The sequence below is a fragment of the Salmo trutta genome, chromosome 10 (genome assembly GCF_901001165.1).
Source record: "Salmo trutta chromosome 10, fSalTru1.1, whole genome shotgun sequence".
Taxonomy (NCBI): domain Eukaryota; kingdom Metazoa; phylum Chordata; class Actinopteri; order Salmoniformes; family Salmonidae; genus Salmo; species Salmo trutta.
The window spans coordinates 20,743,803-20,762,148 of NC_042966.1; the positions used below are offsets into that span (position 1 = coordinate 20,743,803).

Below are 18,346 nucleotides of genomic sequence, written 5' to 3' on the forward strand. Positions count from 1 at the left end.
TCTCAACTGGCCTACCTGGTTAAATAAAAAGAGAAATAAAAAATGTGTATCACATTTTTATTTGGCGTACCCCCCAACGCATTGTACCCCAGTTTGGGAATACCTGTTACACACCATCATATAATGTAGTATGGTCTCCCACTAATCACAGGCTGAAGGGATATTTATGGGTGAATAAGTATTTATTTAGTAAACTACCTGTACAAAAATAACCATAGTCAGAGGCTAGTAGCATACTGCACTTGGGTGTGTATTTCACCGTGGAACATCCTCCTTCTGCCTTAAGAGTGTTAACACAAAAAGACACATACACAACCATACTTAGAGAAAAGTTGTCTTTATCAAGCAGAGGCAAGAGTTTCGTTAAATAGAAACAGGATCTTTACATCACAATAGTGGACAGAGTAAGGATGGACATTTTTGGGGTATCACAATTTTGACTCAATACCAAATGTGAATTACCGAATATATTAAATCTTGATAATACAATAATTATAATAACGATATGTATGCTCATAATGACATTAGGTAATAAATTAAAGTATGCAACTTACAAAGACAGTCTTGTGTATATAATATATTAAAATAAATAAACAGATCCAAAACAAACAAATAATGGCAACAAAATCACAGATACTTGATATCAGGAAAAAAGTGAATGGCGGTTGGCATAACTCTTGATATGGAGAGTGATTTCCTATGCTGGACCAACATTAGGCTGCACACTGATCGCAAAAAAACACTACAGAGACCCTCAACAACATTCCAATCTTAGGAAATGCTTAGATATGGTGCATTCCTGCTAATTTGAAAGGTAGAAGTATACCAATTCTGGAAAGATGCAGTTGTTCAGTGTATTACTGTACAGTCCTACATAGACGTGCTCAAATTTCTTGGTGCCCTTACAGCTCATTGAAATAATGCTTCATTCCTCATGAAAAGTGATTCATTTAAAAGCTGTATACTTGCATGCCTTTGGTATGTCATAGAAATAAAGCAAAGAAGCTGTGAAAAGAGATTAATTATTGCTTATTCTACAAAGAGATTCTAAAATGGCCTGGACACATTTGTTGGTACCCCTTAGAAAATATAAGAAATAATTGGATTATAGTGATATTTCAAACTAATTTGTTTGTTTAATTAGTATCACACGTCTCCAATCTTGTAATCAGTCATTCAGCCTATTTAAATGGAGAAAAGTAGTCACCACACTGAACATGGACCAGAGAAAGAAAAGGAGAGATTTGTCTGAGGAGATCAGAAAGAAAATAGACAAGCATGGTAAAGGTAAAGGCTACAAGACCATATCCAAGCAGCTTGATGTTCCTGTGACAACAGTCGCAAATATTAAGAAGTTTAAGGTCCAAGCCAACCTCCCTGGGCAAGGCCGCAAGAGGAAAGTCGACCACAGATTGAACAGAAGGATAGTGCGAATGGTAGAAAAAGAACCAAGGATAACTGCCAAAGAGATACAAGCTGAACTTCAAGGTGAAGGTACGTCAGTTTCTGATCGCATCATCCGTCGCTTTTTCAGCAAAAATGGGCTCCATGAAAGTAGACCCAGGACTCCACTTTTGAAAGAAAAACATAAAAAAGCCAGACTGGAATTTTCTAAAATGCATAATGACAAGCCACAATCCTTCTGAGAATGTCCTCCAAAACTGGAGCTTTTTGCCAAGTCACATCAGCTCTATGTTCACAGACGAAAACATGAAGCTTTCAAAGAAAAGAACACCATACCTACAGTGAAACGTGGAGGAGGCTCGGTTAGGTTTTGGGGCTGCATTGCTGCGCCTGGCACAGGGTGCCTTGAATCTGTGCAGGGCACAATGAAATCTCAAGACCATCAAGGCATTCTGGAGCGAAACGTACTGCCCAGTGTCAGAAAGCTCTGTCTCAGTCGCAGGTCCTCCAACAGGATAATGACCCAAAACACACAGCTAAAAGCACCCAAGAATGGATAAGAACAAAACATTGGACTATTCTGAAGTGATCTTCTATGAGTCCTGATCTGAATCCTATCGAACATCAATGGAAAGAGCTGAAACTTGCAGTCTGGAGAAGGTACCCATCAAACCTGAGACAGCTGGAGCAGTTTGCTCAGGAAGAGTGGGCCAAACTACCTGTTAACAGGTTCAGAAGACTCATTGAGAGCTACAGAAAACATTTGTTTGCAGTGATTGCCTCTAAAGGTTGTGCAACAAAATATTAGGTTAAGGGTCCCATCATTTTTGTCCATGCCATTTTCATTTGTTTTATTATTTAAAATATTATGTTTAATAAACAATCTAAAGCAGAGAAAATTGTACATTCTACGTTTTTTGTGGAAGGGTACCAACAAATTTGAGCACGTCTGTAAAGGTCACACGAGGTCATAGCTTGATGATCTTGAGTGTGTGTGCTTGTGTTTAACAATGTTTTCAAGGGATAAACCTTGACACCAGACAGTTGGAAGTTGATACGAAGATAAGTGAATACGCAAGTTCACAATATAAAGACAAGTGCAAGTCAGAATTTGTCAAGGTTTTAAACACGTCTTCAGCTAAAATCTCAAACATTGTTTGTTTCTCTTTTCATCTTCTCTATCCCTTCTCTCTACCTCTCTGGAATGTCAATGCAGTCATGTCATGGTAATTAAAATAGAACAAAACAATGAAAACACTAAAATAACTTAATTACTTAACAGGAAGTTAAAAGGACACCCTACCCATCCCTGTGCAGGAAAGAGCTGCAGCTCTGGCTCTAGATAGAAACCTTGCAGCTCCCTAGTTTTACATTCAGCTGATCATGGGCTCCTATGGAGAGTAGAAGAAATATATATCTTATCATACACTTACGGCCTAATACCAGCTTTATATCCATGGACATACTAAAATACACACACAGATCGCAGGCCAAGTTTATAGTGGAAAAGGGGTAAGTTAGGTAGGATCATCATAAAAGGTCAGATGCAGCTGTTTTTATCTCAATATCAAATAATTTCTGGGGAACAATTAAGTACCTTAGTGTGATTATTTTAACTGACTCAAAAAGAAACAAAAATAGCTTCTTAGCAAAGAACAATTTCTCAATAAATAATTTTGCTAGGACTGTCTGGGAGTGGTCTGAGTGGGGAGGGGAAAACTGAAAATGTGCTGATATTGGAAGAGAGTTTTGGAACTCTTTCTTATTGGTCTATTAACTAATTTACCACGTGGTGATGTCACCATGAAAGGCCAAAACGCCATCCCACCAAAATATGCTGAAATTTCCAGCGGCCTTTTCAAACAGCTCCTACACTAAAAGGGCATTATAATTTTCACAATTTCACTGTATTATTCACACCTCATAGTGTGGAAATATATATAAAAACAGGGGGGGACCACTTTTTTGACTGCATTGGGCATTTAAGGTATTAATGCGGTCAGGTTGGGTTAGGTTGCTGCCTGGCCCACTGACTGACTGACTGACGTACATCAGTAAGGGACTTACAAAGGTCCAGAGCTGCAGATCTCCCACTCCCCACACACAGACTGACTGACTGATCGTTTAATATATTACTCTGTGCACCTGTGTTATCGGTCTATCTCTGGCCATAGTGTCCATTGAAGGTGTTGCCCCCCTGAGGTGCAATATTGATGGAGTCCAGAAGCGGGCGTAGCGCCTGGCCGAAAGGCCTGCGGGTGACAGAGTGGAACACAGCACAAATTAGAATCCACACACAGTGAGCTTTGTTTTGAACAAGCGTTCCTTATTTATATCATACATTCCAACAAACTCAATTTAACTTGAAACATACAGTGAGTACAGTGCTTAATTTGTACCGGAACACATGAGAGAAAAAAAACCAGAAAAAAAAATGTAAATTTTTTTTATAAACCAACGCATGCATATCAATGCATTTGCGTAGTGGCATAGAGCAGTAGAGTAGAGTCACTTACAGAAGGCCCGGGCTGAAAATCTACTTTTTCACATAATGTGTTTTTTGTGCTGGCAGGATAATTAACGAAGAGGCAACTCGAATGAACTCTGATCGCTTTTATTATAATTTTTACATTGCAAAAAGTGAAAATTATTGGATCCGGCTCAAATGAAGCACTGAATAAGTGTAAAATTTGGCATAGTGTAGCCTAGTGCGGCAGCGTAGCCTAGTGGTTAGAGTGTTGGACTAGTAACCGAAAGGTTGCAAGTTCAAATCCCCGAGCTGACATCTGTTGTTCTGCCCCTGAACAAGGCAGTTAACCCACTGTTCCTAGGCCGTCATTGAAAATAAGAATTTGTTCTTTTAAACTTACTTGCCTAGTTAAATAAAGGTTAAAAAAATACATCGGAAAGTATTCAGACCCCCTGATTTTTCCACATTTTGTTATTCTAAAATTGATTAAAATATATATATATATATATATATATTTTTTTTTAATCTCATCAATCTACCCCATAATGACAAAGTGAAAACAGGTTTTTAGAATTTTGGGTAAATTCATTTAAAAAAACTGAAATACCTTATTTACATACGTATTCAGACTCTTTGCTATGAGGCTCGAAATTGAGCTCTGGTGCATCCTGTTTCCATTGATTATCATTGAGATGTTTCTACAACTTGGAGTCCACCTGTGGTAAATTCAATTGATTGGACATGATCTAGAAAGGCACACGCTTGTCTATATAAAGGTCCCACAGTTGACAATGCATGTCAGAGCAAAAACCAAGCAATGAGGTCGAAGGAATTGTCCGTAGAGCTCTGAGACAGGATTGTGTCGAGGCACAGATCTGGGGAAGGGTGGCAAAAGATTTCTGCAACATTGAAGGTCCCTGAGAACCCAGTAACCTCCATCATTCTTAAATGGAAGAAGTTTGGAACCACCAAGACTCTTCCAAGAGCCCGGCCAAACTGAGCAATCAGGAGAGAAGGGCCTTGGTCAGGGAGGTGACCAAGAACCCGATGGTCACTTCAACAGAGCTCCAGAGTTCCTCTGTGGAGATAAGAGAACCTTCCAGAAGGACAACCATCTCTGAAGCACTCCACTAATCAGGCCTTTATGGTAGTGGCCAGACGGAAGCCACTCCTCAGTAAAAAGGCATGACAGCCCTCTTGGAGTTGGCCAAAAGGCACCTAAAGGACTCTCAGACAATGACAAATAAGATTCTCTGGTCTGATGAAACCAAGATTGAACTCTTTAGGCTGAATGCCAAGCGTTACGTCTGGAGGACACCTGGCACCATCCCTACTGTGAAGCATGGTGGTGTTAGCATGAACAGAGCAAAGTACAGAGAGAGATCCTTGATGAAAACCTGTTCCAGAGCGCTCAGGACCTCTGACTGGGGCGAAGGTTCACCTTCCATCAGGACAACGACCCTAAGCACACAGCCAAGACAACGCAGGAGTGGCTTCAGGAAAAGTCCCTGAATGTCCTTGAGTGGCCCAGCCAGAACCCGGACTTGAACCCGATCTAACATATCTGGAGAGACCTAAAAATAGCTGTGCAAAGACGCTCCCCATCCAACCTGACAGAGCTTGAGACGATCTGCAGAGAAAAAAGGGAGAAACTCCCCAAATACAGGAGTGCCAAGCTTGTAGCGTCATACCCAAGAAGACTGGAGGCTGTAGTCATTGCCAAAGGTGCTTCAACAAAGTACTGAGTAATGTGTAAATGTGTTTATTGTTTATACATTTGTAAAAAATATCTAAAAACCAGTTTTTACTTTGTCAATATGGGGTATTGTGTGTAGATTGATGAGGGGAAAAAATGATTTAATCTTTTTTAGAATAAGGCTGTAACGTAACAGAATGTGGGAAAAGTATAAAGGGTCAACACCAGGGCTGTCCAACCCTGTTCCTGGAGAGCAACCGTCCTGTAGCTACAGTTGAAGTCAGAAGTTTACATACACTTAGATTGGAGTCATTAAAACTCGTTTTTCAACCATTCCACAAATTTCTTGTTGACAAACTATAGTTTTGGCAAGTCGGTTAGGACATCTACTTTGTGCATGACACAAGTAATTTTTCCAACAATTGTTTACAGACAGATTATTTCACTTATAATTCACTGTATCACAATTCCAGTGGGTCAGAAGTTTACTATGTTGACTGTGCCTTTAAACAGCTTGGAAAACATCTGATAAATGATGTCAATTAGTCTGAGTCAATTGGAGGTGCACCCGTGGATGTATTCCAAGGCCTACCTTCACACTCAGTGCTTCTTTGCTTGACATCATGGGAAAATCAAAAGAAATCAGCCAAGGCCTCAGAAAATAAATTGTAGACCTCCACAAGTCTGGTTCATCCTTGGGAGCAATTTCCAAAAGCATGAAGGTACCACGTTCATCTGTACAAACAATAGTATGCAAGTATAAACACCATGGGACCATGCAGCCATCATACCGCTCAGGAAGGAGACGCATTCTGTCTCCTAGAGATGAAAGTACTTTGGTGCGAAAAGTGCAAATCAATCCCAGAACAACAGCAAAGGACCTTGTGAAGATGCTGGAGGAAACAGGTACAAAAGTATCTATATCCACAGTAAAACGAGTCCTATATTGAAATAACCTGAAAGGCTGCTCAGCAAGGAAGAAGCCACTGCTCCAAAACAGCCATAAAAAAGCCAGACTCCGGTTTGCAACTGCACATGGGGACAAAGATCATACTTTTTGGAGAAATGTCCTCTGGTCTGATGAAACAAAAATAGAACTGTTTGGCCATAATGACCGTCGTTATGTTTGGAGGAAAAAGGGGGATGCTTGCAAGCCGAAGAACACCATCCCAACCGTGAAGCACGGGGGTGGCAGCATCATGTTGTGGGGGTGCTTTGCTGCAGGAGGGACTGGTGCACTTCACAAAATAGATGGCTTCATGAGGAAAGAAAATTATGTGGATATATTGAAGCAACATTTCAAGACATCAGTCAGGAAGTTAAAGCTTGGTCACAAATGGGTCTTACAAATGGACAATGGCCCCAAGCATACTTCCAAAGTTGTGGCCAAATGGCTTAAGGACAACAAAGTCAAGGTATTGGAGTGCCATCACAAAGCCCTGACCTCAATCCTATAGAAAATATGTGGGCAGAACTGAAAATGTGTGTGCGAGCTAGGAGGCCTACAAACCTGACTCAGTTACACCAGCTCTGTCAGGAGGAATGGGCCAAAATTCACCCAACTTATTGTGGGAAGCTTGTGGAAGGATACCCGAAACGTTTGACCCAAGTTAAACAATTTAAAGGCAATGCTACCAAATACTAATTGAGTGTATGTAAACTTCTGACCCACAGGGAATGTGATGAAAGAAATAAATCGTTCTCTCTGCTATTACTCTGACATTTCACATTCTTAAAATAAACTGGTGATCCCAACTGACCTAAGACAGGGAATTTTTACTAGGATTAAATGTCAGGAATGGGGAAAAACTGAGTTTAAATGTATTTGGCTAAGGTGTATGTAAACTTCCGACATCTGTATTAGTGTTTTTCCAGGAACAGGGATGGAGAGCCCTGGTGTTGACTCTATATGTGAATGGAGACTTGTCATCCTTATGTATTTTATTCTTTATTCAGACAGCATTGAACGTAGATATAGGGGGACAGGTAGAGGAGATATAGGGGGACAGGTAGAGGAGATATAGGGGGACAGGTAGAGGAGATATAGGGGGACAGGTAGAGGAGAGACCGCACAAAGGTGTCAGGGCTGGAATTCATACCAATGTCCTTCAGGTACAATATGTGCTTGTAAGACTGCAGCACTATCGTTGTGCCACGCTCCCGTACAACACTCATTATGTCTGACAACAGGTTCTTGTTGCTAGAAAGACAAGGGAGGGAAGAGAGGGGTAACTCACGTGGACAGCACTTCAGCCGGCAGGTCTGTGATGTGGGCGGGGATCTTGCTGCCGGTGAGGAACTGGGCCACTTCGTTACTGAATGTGTTACAGTTCCACTCAAACAGATGGTACTGGTTCCCCCTACAGTGTGTGAGAGAGAGAGAGGGGTGTGAGTGGGGAGAAACACATTGAATGAGAGAAAGAAGCAAAGATAGGGACATAGTAAATATAGAGTGAATACAGTGAGGGAGAGAGCGAGAGAGAGAAATAAAAAGATCTCGTCAGTATCCAACTGCACATCTCCATCGATACATACCTCCATCGATACATACAGTGCATTCAGAAAGTATTCAGACCCCTTGACATTTTCCACATTGTTACATTACAGCCTTATTCAAAAATGTATTACTTTTTTTTTTTCCTCTCAATCTACACACAATACCCCATAATGACAAAGCAAAAACTGGTTAATTTATTTTGCAAATGTATTAAAAATAAACAAATAAAATATCACATTTACCTAAGTATTCAGACCCTTTACTCAGTACTTTGTTGAAGCACCTTTGGCAGCTATTACAGCCTCAAGTCTTCTTGGGTATGATGTTACAAGCTTGGCACACCTGTATTTGGGAAGTTTCTCCCATTCTTCTCTGCAGATCCTCTCAACTGTTGCTGCACAGCTATTTTCAGGTCTCTCCAGATATGTTAGAACGGACTCAAGTCCGGGCTCTGGCTGGGCCACTCAAGGACATTAAGAGACTTTTCCCGAAGTCCCTCCTGCGTTGTCTTGGCTGTGTGCTTAGGGTTGTTGTCCTGTTGGAAAGTGAACCTTCGCCCCAGTCTGATGTCCTGAGCGCTCTGGGGCAGGTTTTCATCAAGAACCTCTCTGTACTTTGCGCCGTTCATCTATGCCTAGATCCTGACTAATCTCCCAGTCCCTGCCGCTGAAAAACATCCACACAGCATTATGCTAACACCACCATGCTTCACCGTAGGGATGGTGTCAGGTTTCCTCCAGACGTGACGCTTGGCATTCAAGCCAAAGAGTTCAATCTTGGTTTCATTTGACCAGATAATCTTGTTTCTCATGGTCTGAGTCCTTTAGGTGCCTTTTGGAAAACACCAAGTGGGCTGCCATGTGCCTTTTACTGAGGAGTGGCTTCCGTCAGGACACTCTACCATAAATGCCTGATTGGTGGAGTGCTGCAGAGATAGTTGTCCTTCTGGAAGTTTTTCCCATCTTCACACAGGAACTCTTGGTCTTGGTCAGCGAGTTCTTGGTCACCTCCATGACCAAGGCCCTTCTCCCCCGATTGCTCAGTTTGGACGGGCGGCCAGCTCTAGGAATATTCTTAGTAGTTCCAAACTTCTTACATTTAAGAATGATGGAGGTCACTGTGTTCTTGAATTTTTTAGTACCCTTCCTCAGATCTGTGCACAATCCTGTCTCGGACCTCTACGGACAATTCCTTCAACCTCATGGCTTGGTTTTTGAACTGACATGCACTGTCAACTGTGGGACCTTATATAAACAGGTGTTTACCTTTCCAAATAATTTCCAATCAATCAAATTTACCACATGTGGACTCCAATCAAGTTGTAGAAACATCTCAAGGATGATCAATGGAAACAGGATGCATCTGAGCTCAATTGCGAGTCTCATAGTGAAGGGTTTGAATACTTATTCAGAGGGGTTGGGTTAAATGCGGAAGACATTTCAGTTGAATACATTAAGTTGGACAACTGACTATGTATCCCCCTTTACCTTATGTAAATAAGGTATTTCAGTTTTTCATTTTTAATAAATTAGCAAACATTTCTAAAAACCTGTTTTCGCTTTGTCATCATGGGGTATTGTGTGTAGTTTGCTGAGTAAAAAAAAGAAGGGTTTAATCCATTTTAGAATAAGGCTGTAACGTAACAAAATGTGGAAAAAGTCAAGGGGTCTGAATACTTTTCAAAGGCACTGTACACACACACACACACATCCCAGTGGAGTTAAGATACACCAGGTGCCTCAGCCTCACCTGTACGTGGACTCTCCCAGTGAAGACAGGTACTCCATAAAGATTTCCTCAGTCACTTCTGTGATGCCCAGGTCTATTATGGAGTTGGGTTCTCCCAGGGACGTCCCACCCTGAAACACTCAACAAACACAAACAGCTTAGTCATGTTCGCTGCTTGCTCAGTTGTCCTCCAATGGCCCTGTATTTGCAGCTTTTACTTAGCCCCAGGATTCGTTGAGTATCACAACATCTATGTTTGGGGCAACTCTAACTTAGACTTCTGTAGACAACTCAGGTCTAGTTTAATGTAGGAAGGAATAGAATAAAACGTCTTACAGGTGGGCAGTTTGCGATGCCCTCTCCCCCATAGAAGAACTCCTCTCCATGGACAACAATAGCAGTGTGCCTGAGAGGAATATGTTACTGTTTCGTTTCACATAAAGAGGGATTCTCAATTCACAGACTTAAAAACACTGGGGGAAAAATATCCCTATCATGACATTCATGTAGCGAATACGCAACATATTTTACAACATCCAGTTATGAAATGATAGGTGTACATAAACTTGACCTTTGTCCTTACTAAAAATAAGAACTTAAATCAAAGAATACATAATTTACTCACCATATTCCATCAAGCTGTTTCCCTGTGAATAGAAGAAAATAGTTTATATGTACATTTTGTGAATGAGAGCTAGGAGTAAATAATAAGTTCAGCCCATGGGCCTAAATTGCATCCTCAGTCTCTCCTCATCCCTGCTACAAAAAGTCACTTGTATCAAAGTGCCATGTTTTTAGAGAGTCCCAGTTCTCCCCGCACTCGCATCACCAAAGATATTTGCTCCTTGTGGCATCAATTTCCGCAGATAATACAACTTCTATTCCAACCAAAGCTTGTATATACAAGGAATAAAAATATAAATGCAACATGTAAAGTGTTGGTCCCATGTTTCATGAGCTGAAATAAAAGGTCACACACATTTACCACTCACAAAAAGCTTATTTCTCTCATATTTGGTGCACAAATTTGTTTTACATCCATGTTAGTGAGCATTTCTCCTTCGCCAAGATAATCCATCTGCCTGACAGGTGTGGCATATCAAGAAGCTGATTAAACAGCATGATCATTACACAAGTGCACCTTGTGCTGGGGACAATAAAAGGCCACTCTAAAATGTGCAGTTGTCACACAACACAATGCCACCGATGTCTAAAGTTGAGGGAGCGTGCAATTGGCATGATGACTGCAGGTATGTCCACCAGAGCTGTTTCCAGAGAATTACATTTCAATTTCTCTACTAACCGGCCTCAGAACCACAGACCATGTGTAACCACGCCAGCCCAGGACCTCCACATCTGGCTTCTTCACCTGCAGGATCGTCAAAGATCAGCCACCCGGACAGCTGATAAAACTGTGGGTTTGCACAACCAAAGAATTTCAGCACGAACTGTCAGAAACTGTCTCAGGGAAGCTCATTTGCATGCTCATTGTCTTCACCAGGGTCTTGACCTGTCTGAAGTTCCGCATCGTAACCGACTTCAGCGGGCAAGTGCTCAACTTCGATGGCCATTGGCACGCTGGAGAAGTGTGCTCTTCACAGATGAATTCGGGTTTCAACTGTACCGGGCAGATGGCAGATGTGTGGAAGAGCGGTTTGCTGATGTTTATGTGAACAGAGTGCCACATGGTGGTTGTGGGGTTATGGTAAGGGCAGGTATAAGCTACAACAAACACAATTGTATTTTATCGATGGCAATTTGAATGCACAGAGATACCGTGACAAGATGCTCAGGCCCATTGTCGTGCCATTCATCCGCCGCCATCACCTCATGTTTCAGCATGATAATGTACGGCCTCATGTCGCAAGGATCTGTACACAATTCCTGGATGCTGAAAATGTACCAGTTCTTCCATGGCCTGCATTCTCACCAGACATGTCACCCATTGAGCATGTTTAGGATGCTCTGGATAGACGTGTACGACAGCGTGTTCCAGTTCCCGCAAATATCCAGCAACTTCGCACAGCCATTGAATAGGAGGACATTCCACAGGCCACACTCAACAGCCTGATCAACTCTATGCAAAGGAAATCTGTCGCGCTGCATGAGACAAATGGTGGTCACACTAGATACTTAATGGTTTTCTGATCCACTTCCCTACTTTTTTGGGGATGACTTGGCCCGCAGAGTGAAGGAAAAGCAGCCAATAAGTGCTCAGCATATGTGGGAACTCCTTTAAGACTGTTGAAAAAGCATTCCAGGTGAAGCTGGTTTTGAGAATGCAAAGAGTGTGCAAAGCTGTCATCAAGGCAAAGGATGGCTACTTTGAAGAATCTTAAATATAAAATATATTTAGATTTTTTTAACACTTTTTGGTTACTACATGATTGCATGTGTTATTTCATAGCTTTGATGTCTTCACTATTATTCTACAATGTAGAAAATAGTAAAAATAAAATAAAAACCCTGGAATGAGTAAGTGTCCAAACTTTTGACTGGTACTGTATCTTATGTAATGCCTTACTGATAATAACTGTTGGAAAAAGTATGGATGTTGCCTCACACATACCGGTGGCAAGACATCTGTGAAAAGACATCAGTAGATTATAATTGATCATATTTATGAAGATTTTACTCTATTATGGAGAGATGTACTGCTTGGATTCTTTACCTACGATAAAAAATAGTTTTAAACAATTTTATCTAACTAATATCATTATTCTTCTGGCCAAATTTCATATTCACAAATGTACATTTACAAATTAAACACCATTTTTTTCTTACCTTACAACAGAATATTTAACAATATTTTAAGACAATTAAATACTTTACCATCAAAAAAGCTGTTAGAATTATAAATGTGTGTATGTCCCTTAAAGTGCCGATTTTAGCATGTAAATCTTGGTGGGGCAAATTAAAAAAAATATATAATAATTATCGTTGCCAGCAAAGCCCTTACACAACACTAAACAATACATGAATTGTACTATAACGGTGACAAACAATGCCCACAAACTTATGGCCTACATAAAGCTGTCCCAACAGCAGCTACACCTGGCTATCAGTGGAGCCATGTCTGGCAGCGAATATCTATATTTTTCATAGCTGTCTATTTACCACCACAAACCAATGTTGGCACTAAGACCGCACTCAATGAGCTGTATAAGGCCATAAGCAAACAAGAAAATGCTCATCCAGTAGCGGCGCTCCAAGTGGCTGGGGACTTTAATGCAGGCAAACTTAAATCCCTTTCACCTCATCTACCAGCATGTGCAACTAGAGAGAGAGAGGGAAAAAAAAGAAAAATACTCTGGACCACCCTTACTCCACACACAGAGACGCATACAAAGCTCTCCCTCACTCTCCATTTGGCAAATCTGACCATAATTACATCCTCCTGATTGCTGCTTACAAGCAAAAACTGAAGCAGGAAGACCCAATGACTCGCTCAATTTCAAAAGTGTTCAGATGACGCGAATGCTACACTACAGGACTTTTTTGCTAGAACAGACTGGAATATGTTCCGGTATTCATCCAATGGCATTGAGGAGTATACCACCTCAGTCACAGGCTTCATCAATAAGTGCATCGACAACGTCGTCCCAACAGTGACCGTACGTACATATCCCAACCAGAAGCCATGGATTACAGGCAACATCTGCACCGAGCTGCCGCTTTCAAGGAGCGGGACACTAATCCGGACGCTTACAAGAAATCCCGCTATGCCCTCAGACGAACCATCAAACAGGCAAAGCGTCAATAAAGGACTGAGATTGAATCCTACTACACTGCTTCTGACGCTCATCGGATGTGGCAGGGCTTGAAAACTATTACAGACTACAAAGGGAAACCCAGCCGCGAGCTGCCCAATGACGCGAACATACCAGACAAACTAAATGCCTTTCATGCTCGTATTGAGGCAAGCAACACTGAAGCATGCATGAGAGCACCAGCTGTTCCGCTCTCTGTAGCCAATGTGAGTATGACCTTTAAACAGGTCAACATTCACAAGACAAGGGGGCCAGGCGGATTATCAGGACGTGTACTCAGACCACGCATGGACCAACTGGCAAGTGTCTTCACTGACATTTTCAACCTTTCCCAGACCAAATCTGTAATACCTAAATGTTTCAAGCAGACCACCATAGTCCCGGTACCCAAGAAAGCAAAGGTAACCTGCCTAAATGACTACCGTCGAGAGTTAAGTTCCTTGGTGTCCACATCACCAACAAACTATCATGGTCCAAACACACCAAGACAGTTGTGAAGAGAGCACGACAAAACCTTTTCCCCCCTCAGGAGAACGGGTCCTGAGGGGGAAATCCTCAAAAAGCTTTCCTGCTATCCAGGACCTATATACTAGGCGTGTCAGAGGAAGGCCCAAACAAATTGTCCAAGACTCCAGTCACCCAAGTCATAGACTGTTCTCTCTGCTACCGCATGGAAAGTGGTACCAGAGCGCCAAGTCTAGGTCCAAAAGCCTCCTTAACAGCTTTTACCCCCAAGCCATAAGACTGCTGTACAATGAATCAAATGGCCACCAAATGGCCACCTGGACATTGACACCCCCCCTTTGTTTTTACACTGCTGCTACTCGCTGTTTATTATCTATGCATAATTACTTTTCACCTACATACATGTACAAATGACCTCGACTAACCTGTACTCCCACACATTGACTCAAGTACCAGTACCCCCTGTATACAGCCTCGTTATTATTTTTTACTTTAGTTTATTTAGTCAATATTTTCTTTTATGCTATCCCTAGACGTGCCCCGAACTGCATTGTTGGTTAAGGGCTTGTAAGTAAGCATTTCACATTAAGGTCTACACCTGTTGTATTCGGCGCATGTGTGTGACAAAAATAATTAGATGTGATTTGACAGAATTCAGAACATGGGCCATTCTTACAGTATTCTCCCTGCACACCAAGTCAGAACTGTATGATAAATAAAGTGGGCAAATAAGCTGACAATGAAAGCTCTTACAATATTCGATGACATTTCTCAAAAACAGTCTATAAGCTAAATGTCCGTTCAAAACGTATTTTCCCCAGTCAGAGCTCATTTTTTTCCGAGTCCCCAGATGTCTTGAACTCACTGAAGTCTGAGATTTCCCAGTTCCAGTTGTTTTGAATGTGTCAGAAGTCATGCTGGATTGACAGCATGGCCAATGTTGAATGTTTATCCTTTTAAGCTTGGAAAAGAGACCCTTAAACCCAGACTTGGACCACACAACCACTCCACTGAACAGCAGGCTAGTGATTGCTTTTCAATACTTGCAGTTAAGCACTGATTCCTTCCAAACCACTCATTGTTGAATTTGTGATTTTCAACTTGTTGTGAAATGTTTATGTCCAATGGCCGATGAACATCGATATGTTTTATCTATAATTTCTCTTCATTTGACAAGGATTGAAAAGGATTTGCCAATAGATTGCCGACTTGATTCACGATGATGACTGCTAGTTTGCTAGCTAAGATTTTGAAAGTATGATGTTGACATGATCAGTCCAATTAAAAGGTAGGGTACATATAACGTGATTTGACGTCATTTTATCTGTGGCCAATGACCATGAGCCTTCTTGGATGGGCACTTCTAATGTAACTCTATGGCAGCAACCAAGGGGCTTGAATTTTCAATCTCTCCCTGTAGATTTTGCGGTGATGTAGTGTCCCCATGAGTGACAGAACACTGAGCCAATCACGGTGCAACTAGAGAACATTACCAACCCCTACGCTCCGTATTATCCACTGACTCCCCACCACCACAGAAAGCACTGAGCTAGGCTGAAACACCTGCATTTTGGAGCTGCCTTACTCTAGAAAGCAAAAAAGAGACCATGTATGCGGCTTTATTAATTCAATTATATTTAATTTTTACATTGTTTGCAAACTGATGTGACACGTATTAATATATGTCCCTTTTTCAGGATCCTGTCTTTCAAAGACATTTAGTAAAAATCCAAATAACTTCACAGATCTTCATTGCAAAGGGTTTAAACACTGTTTCCCATGCATGTTCAATGAACCATAAACAATTAATGAACATGCACCTGTGGAACGGTCATTAAGACACTAACAGCTTACAGACGCTAGGCAATTAAGGTCACAGTTATGAAAACTTAGGACACTAAAGAGGCCTTCTACTGACTCTGAAAAACACCAAAAGAAAGATGCCCAGGGTCCCTGCTCATCTACGTGAATGTGCCTTAGGCATGCTGCAAGGAGGCATGAGGACTGCAGACGTGGCCAGGGCAATAAATTGCAATGTCCGTACTGTGAGACGCCTAAGACAGCGCTACAGGGAGACAGAACGGCCAGCTGATCGTCATCGCAGTGGCAGACCATGTGTAACAACACCTGCACAGGATTGGTACATCTGAACATCACACCTGCGGGACAGGTACAGGATGACAACAACAACTGCCCGAGTTACACCAGGAACGCACAATCCCTCCATCAATGCTCAGACTGTCCACAATAGGCTGAGAGAGGCTGGACTGAGGGCTTGTAGGCCTGTTGTAAGGCAGGTCCTCACCAGACATCATCGGCAACAACGTCGCCTATGGGCACAAACCCATCGTCGCTGGACCAGACAAGACTGGCAAAAAGTGCTCTTCACTGATGAGTCGCGGTTTTGTCTCACCAGGGGTGAGGGTGAGATTTGCGTTTATCATTGAAGGAATGAGCGTTACACCGAGGCCTGTACTCTGGAGCGGGATCGATTTGGAGGTGGAGGGTCCGTTGTTGTCTGGGGCGGTGTGTCACAGCATCATCGGACTGAGCTTGTTGTCATTGCAGGCAATCTCAACACTGTGCATTACAGGGAAAACATCCTCCTCCCTCATGTGCTACCCTTCCTGCAGGCTCATCCTGACATGACCCTCCAGCATGACAATGACACCAGCCATACTGCTTGTTCTGTGCGTGATTTCCTGTAAGACAGGAATGTCAGTGTTCTGCCATGGCCAGCGAAGAGCCCGGATCTCAATCCCATTGCGCACGTCTGGGACCTGTTGGATCGGAGGGTGAGGGCTATGGACAGTCCCCCCAGAAATGTTCGGGAACTTGCAGGTGCCTTGGTGGAAGAGTGGGGTAACATCTCACAGTAAGAACTGGCAAATCTGGTGCAGTCCACGAGGAGGAGATGCACTGCAGTACTTAATGCAGCTCGCAGCCACACCAGATACTGACGGTTACTTTTGATTTTGACCCCCCCTTTGTTCAGGGACACATTATTCAATTTCTGTTAGTCACATGTCTGTGGGACTTGTTCAGTTTATGTCTCAGTTGTTGAATCTTGTTATGTTCATACAAATATTTACACATGTTAAGTTTGCTGAAAATAAATGCAGTTGACAGTGAGAGGACGTTTCTTTTTTTGCTGAGTTTATATCATTTTTTAGGGCTCTGTCCCACCTGCCATGAGTTACAGGTCGCCACTGGTCCCTTAAGGTCTTTGTGTAATGTGTTATTGTACCCCCTAGCCCAAAATCCTTGTTATATTCTTTATTTATAAACTGGGTGGTTTGAGCCCTGAATGCTGATTGGCTGACAGTCGTGGTATTTCAGAATGTATCCCACGGGTATGACAAAACATTTATGTTTACTGCTCTAATTACGTTGGTAACTAGTTTATAATGGCAAAAAGGTACCTCGGGGGTTTGTGGTATATGGCCAATATACCACGGCTAAGGGCTGTGTCCAGGCTTTCTGCCTTGCTTAAGAACAGACCTTAGCTGTGGTATATTGGCCATATACCACACTCCCTCACGCCTTATTGCTTAAGCGTACTTGTGTTCCCCGTGTACATTTGTATTGATTTATTATTGTTAATAAAAAAAGAAACATTTACAAAATAGTACAACCAAAGATAACTAGCTAGCAACTTACCTAGCATTAGGGGGCTCAGCTGGCGAGCCATTCCGTTAGACAGGTCGTAAACGTACAGTTTAACAGGATACAAGGTGTAATTTTGATCCATAATTCAGCTTGATCTTAAATCAGGTTTTCTTGTGTTGTTTTGTCTCCAATGTTTTGTCTCCAACGAGCTGGCTACAGTAACGTTAGCTCGTTCTGTTCCGCTTGGCCTAAAATGGCAAAACACAAATCGTCCAGAAATGGCGTATGTTGGGCAAAATAAAAAGTCAGCTGAAGTACGACTATCTAATAATTTAGGCAAATTCACGACCATAGTAAGACATTACCTAACAGCTAGCATGCTAATAAGTTGTTTCTGTGTCACTGTCGTTTAATCACCACTATGGCGCCGCCGATAGAGGGCGGCTTGAGAACGTTCATAACAATGGCATGACGCGACCGAGTGACGGAGATGCAATTTATGAATACCATAGAAATATACTGAATAAAATGGTGGTCAAGTCAATGATGGCATAATGGGTGGACAAGCGGCGATTACGAGCGTACCCATAAACAGCAAAGCAGGAAGTAAATGCAAGACGTGTACCCATCAATCTGTGCTGTGATTTGTTGAATCAATTTTATTTATGAATTTATTTTATTATTGTAATTTTTTATTCAAAATACAG

The 18,346-nt window shown here is 42.0% G+C and overlaps 1 protein-coding gene across 2 annotated transcripts; it reads right to left on the bottom strand.

Moving 5' to 3' along the window:
• Window positions 1-320: 320 nt before the first annotated feature.
• LOC115201315 (desumoylating isopeptidase 1) lies at window positions 321-18,133 on the bottom strand. Of its 2 annotated transcripts, none has more exons than XM_029764841.1 (7): window positions 17,691-18,133; window positions 10,421-10,442; window positions 10,132-10,201; window positions 9,817-9,926; window positions 7,808-7,930; window positions 3,550-3,656; window positions 321-2,795 (listed from the first exon to the last, which is right to left on the bottom strand). In XM_029764841.1, the coding sequence occupies exons 1-6, from the start codon at window positions 17,779-17,781 to the stop codon at window positions 3,563-3,565; spliced, it is 510 nt and encodes a 169-aa protein (XP_029620701.1). In that variant the 5' UTR covers window positions 17,782-18,133; the 3' UTR covers window positions 321-2,795; window positions 3,550-3,562. The 2 variants fall into 2 exon arrangements, with proteins under 2 accessions (XP_029620701.1, XP_029620700.1); XM_029764840.1 differs by having other exon boundaries at window positions 321-3,656; window positions 17,691-17,887; window positions 18,005-18,131.
• Window positions 18,134-18,346: the final 213 nt, after the last annotated feature.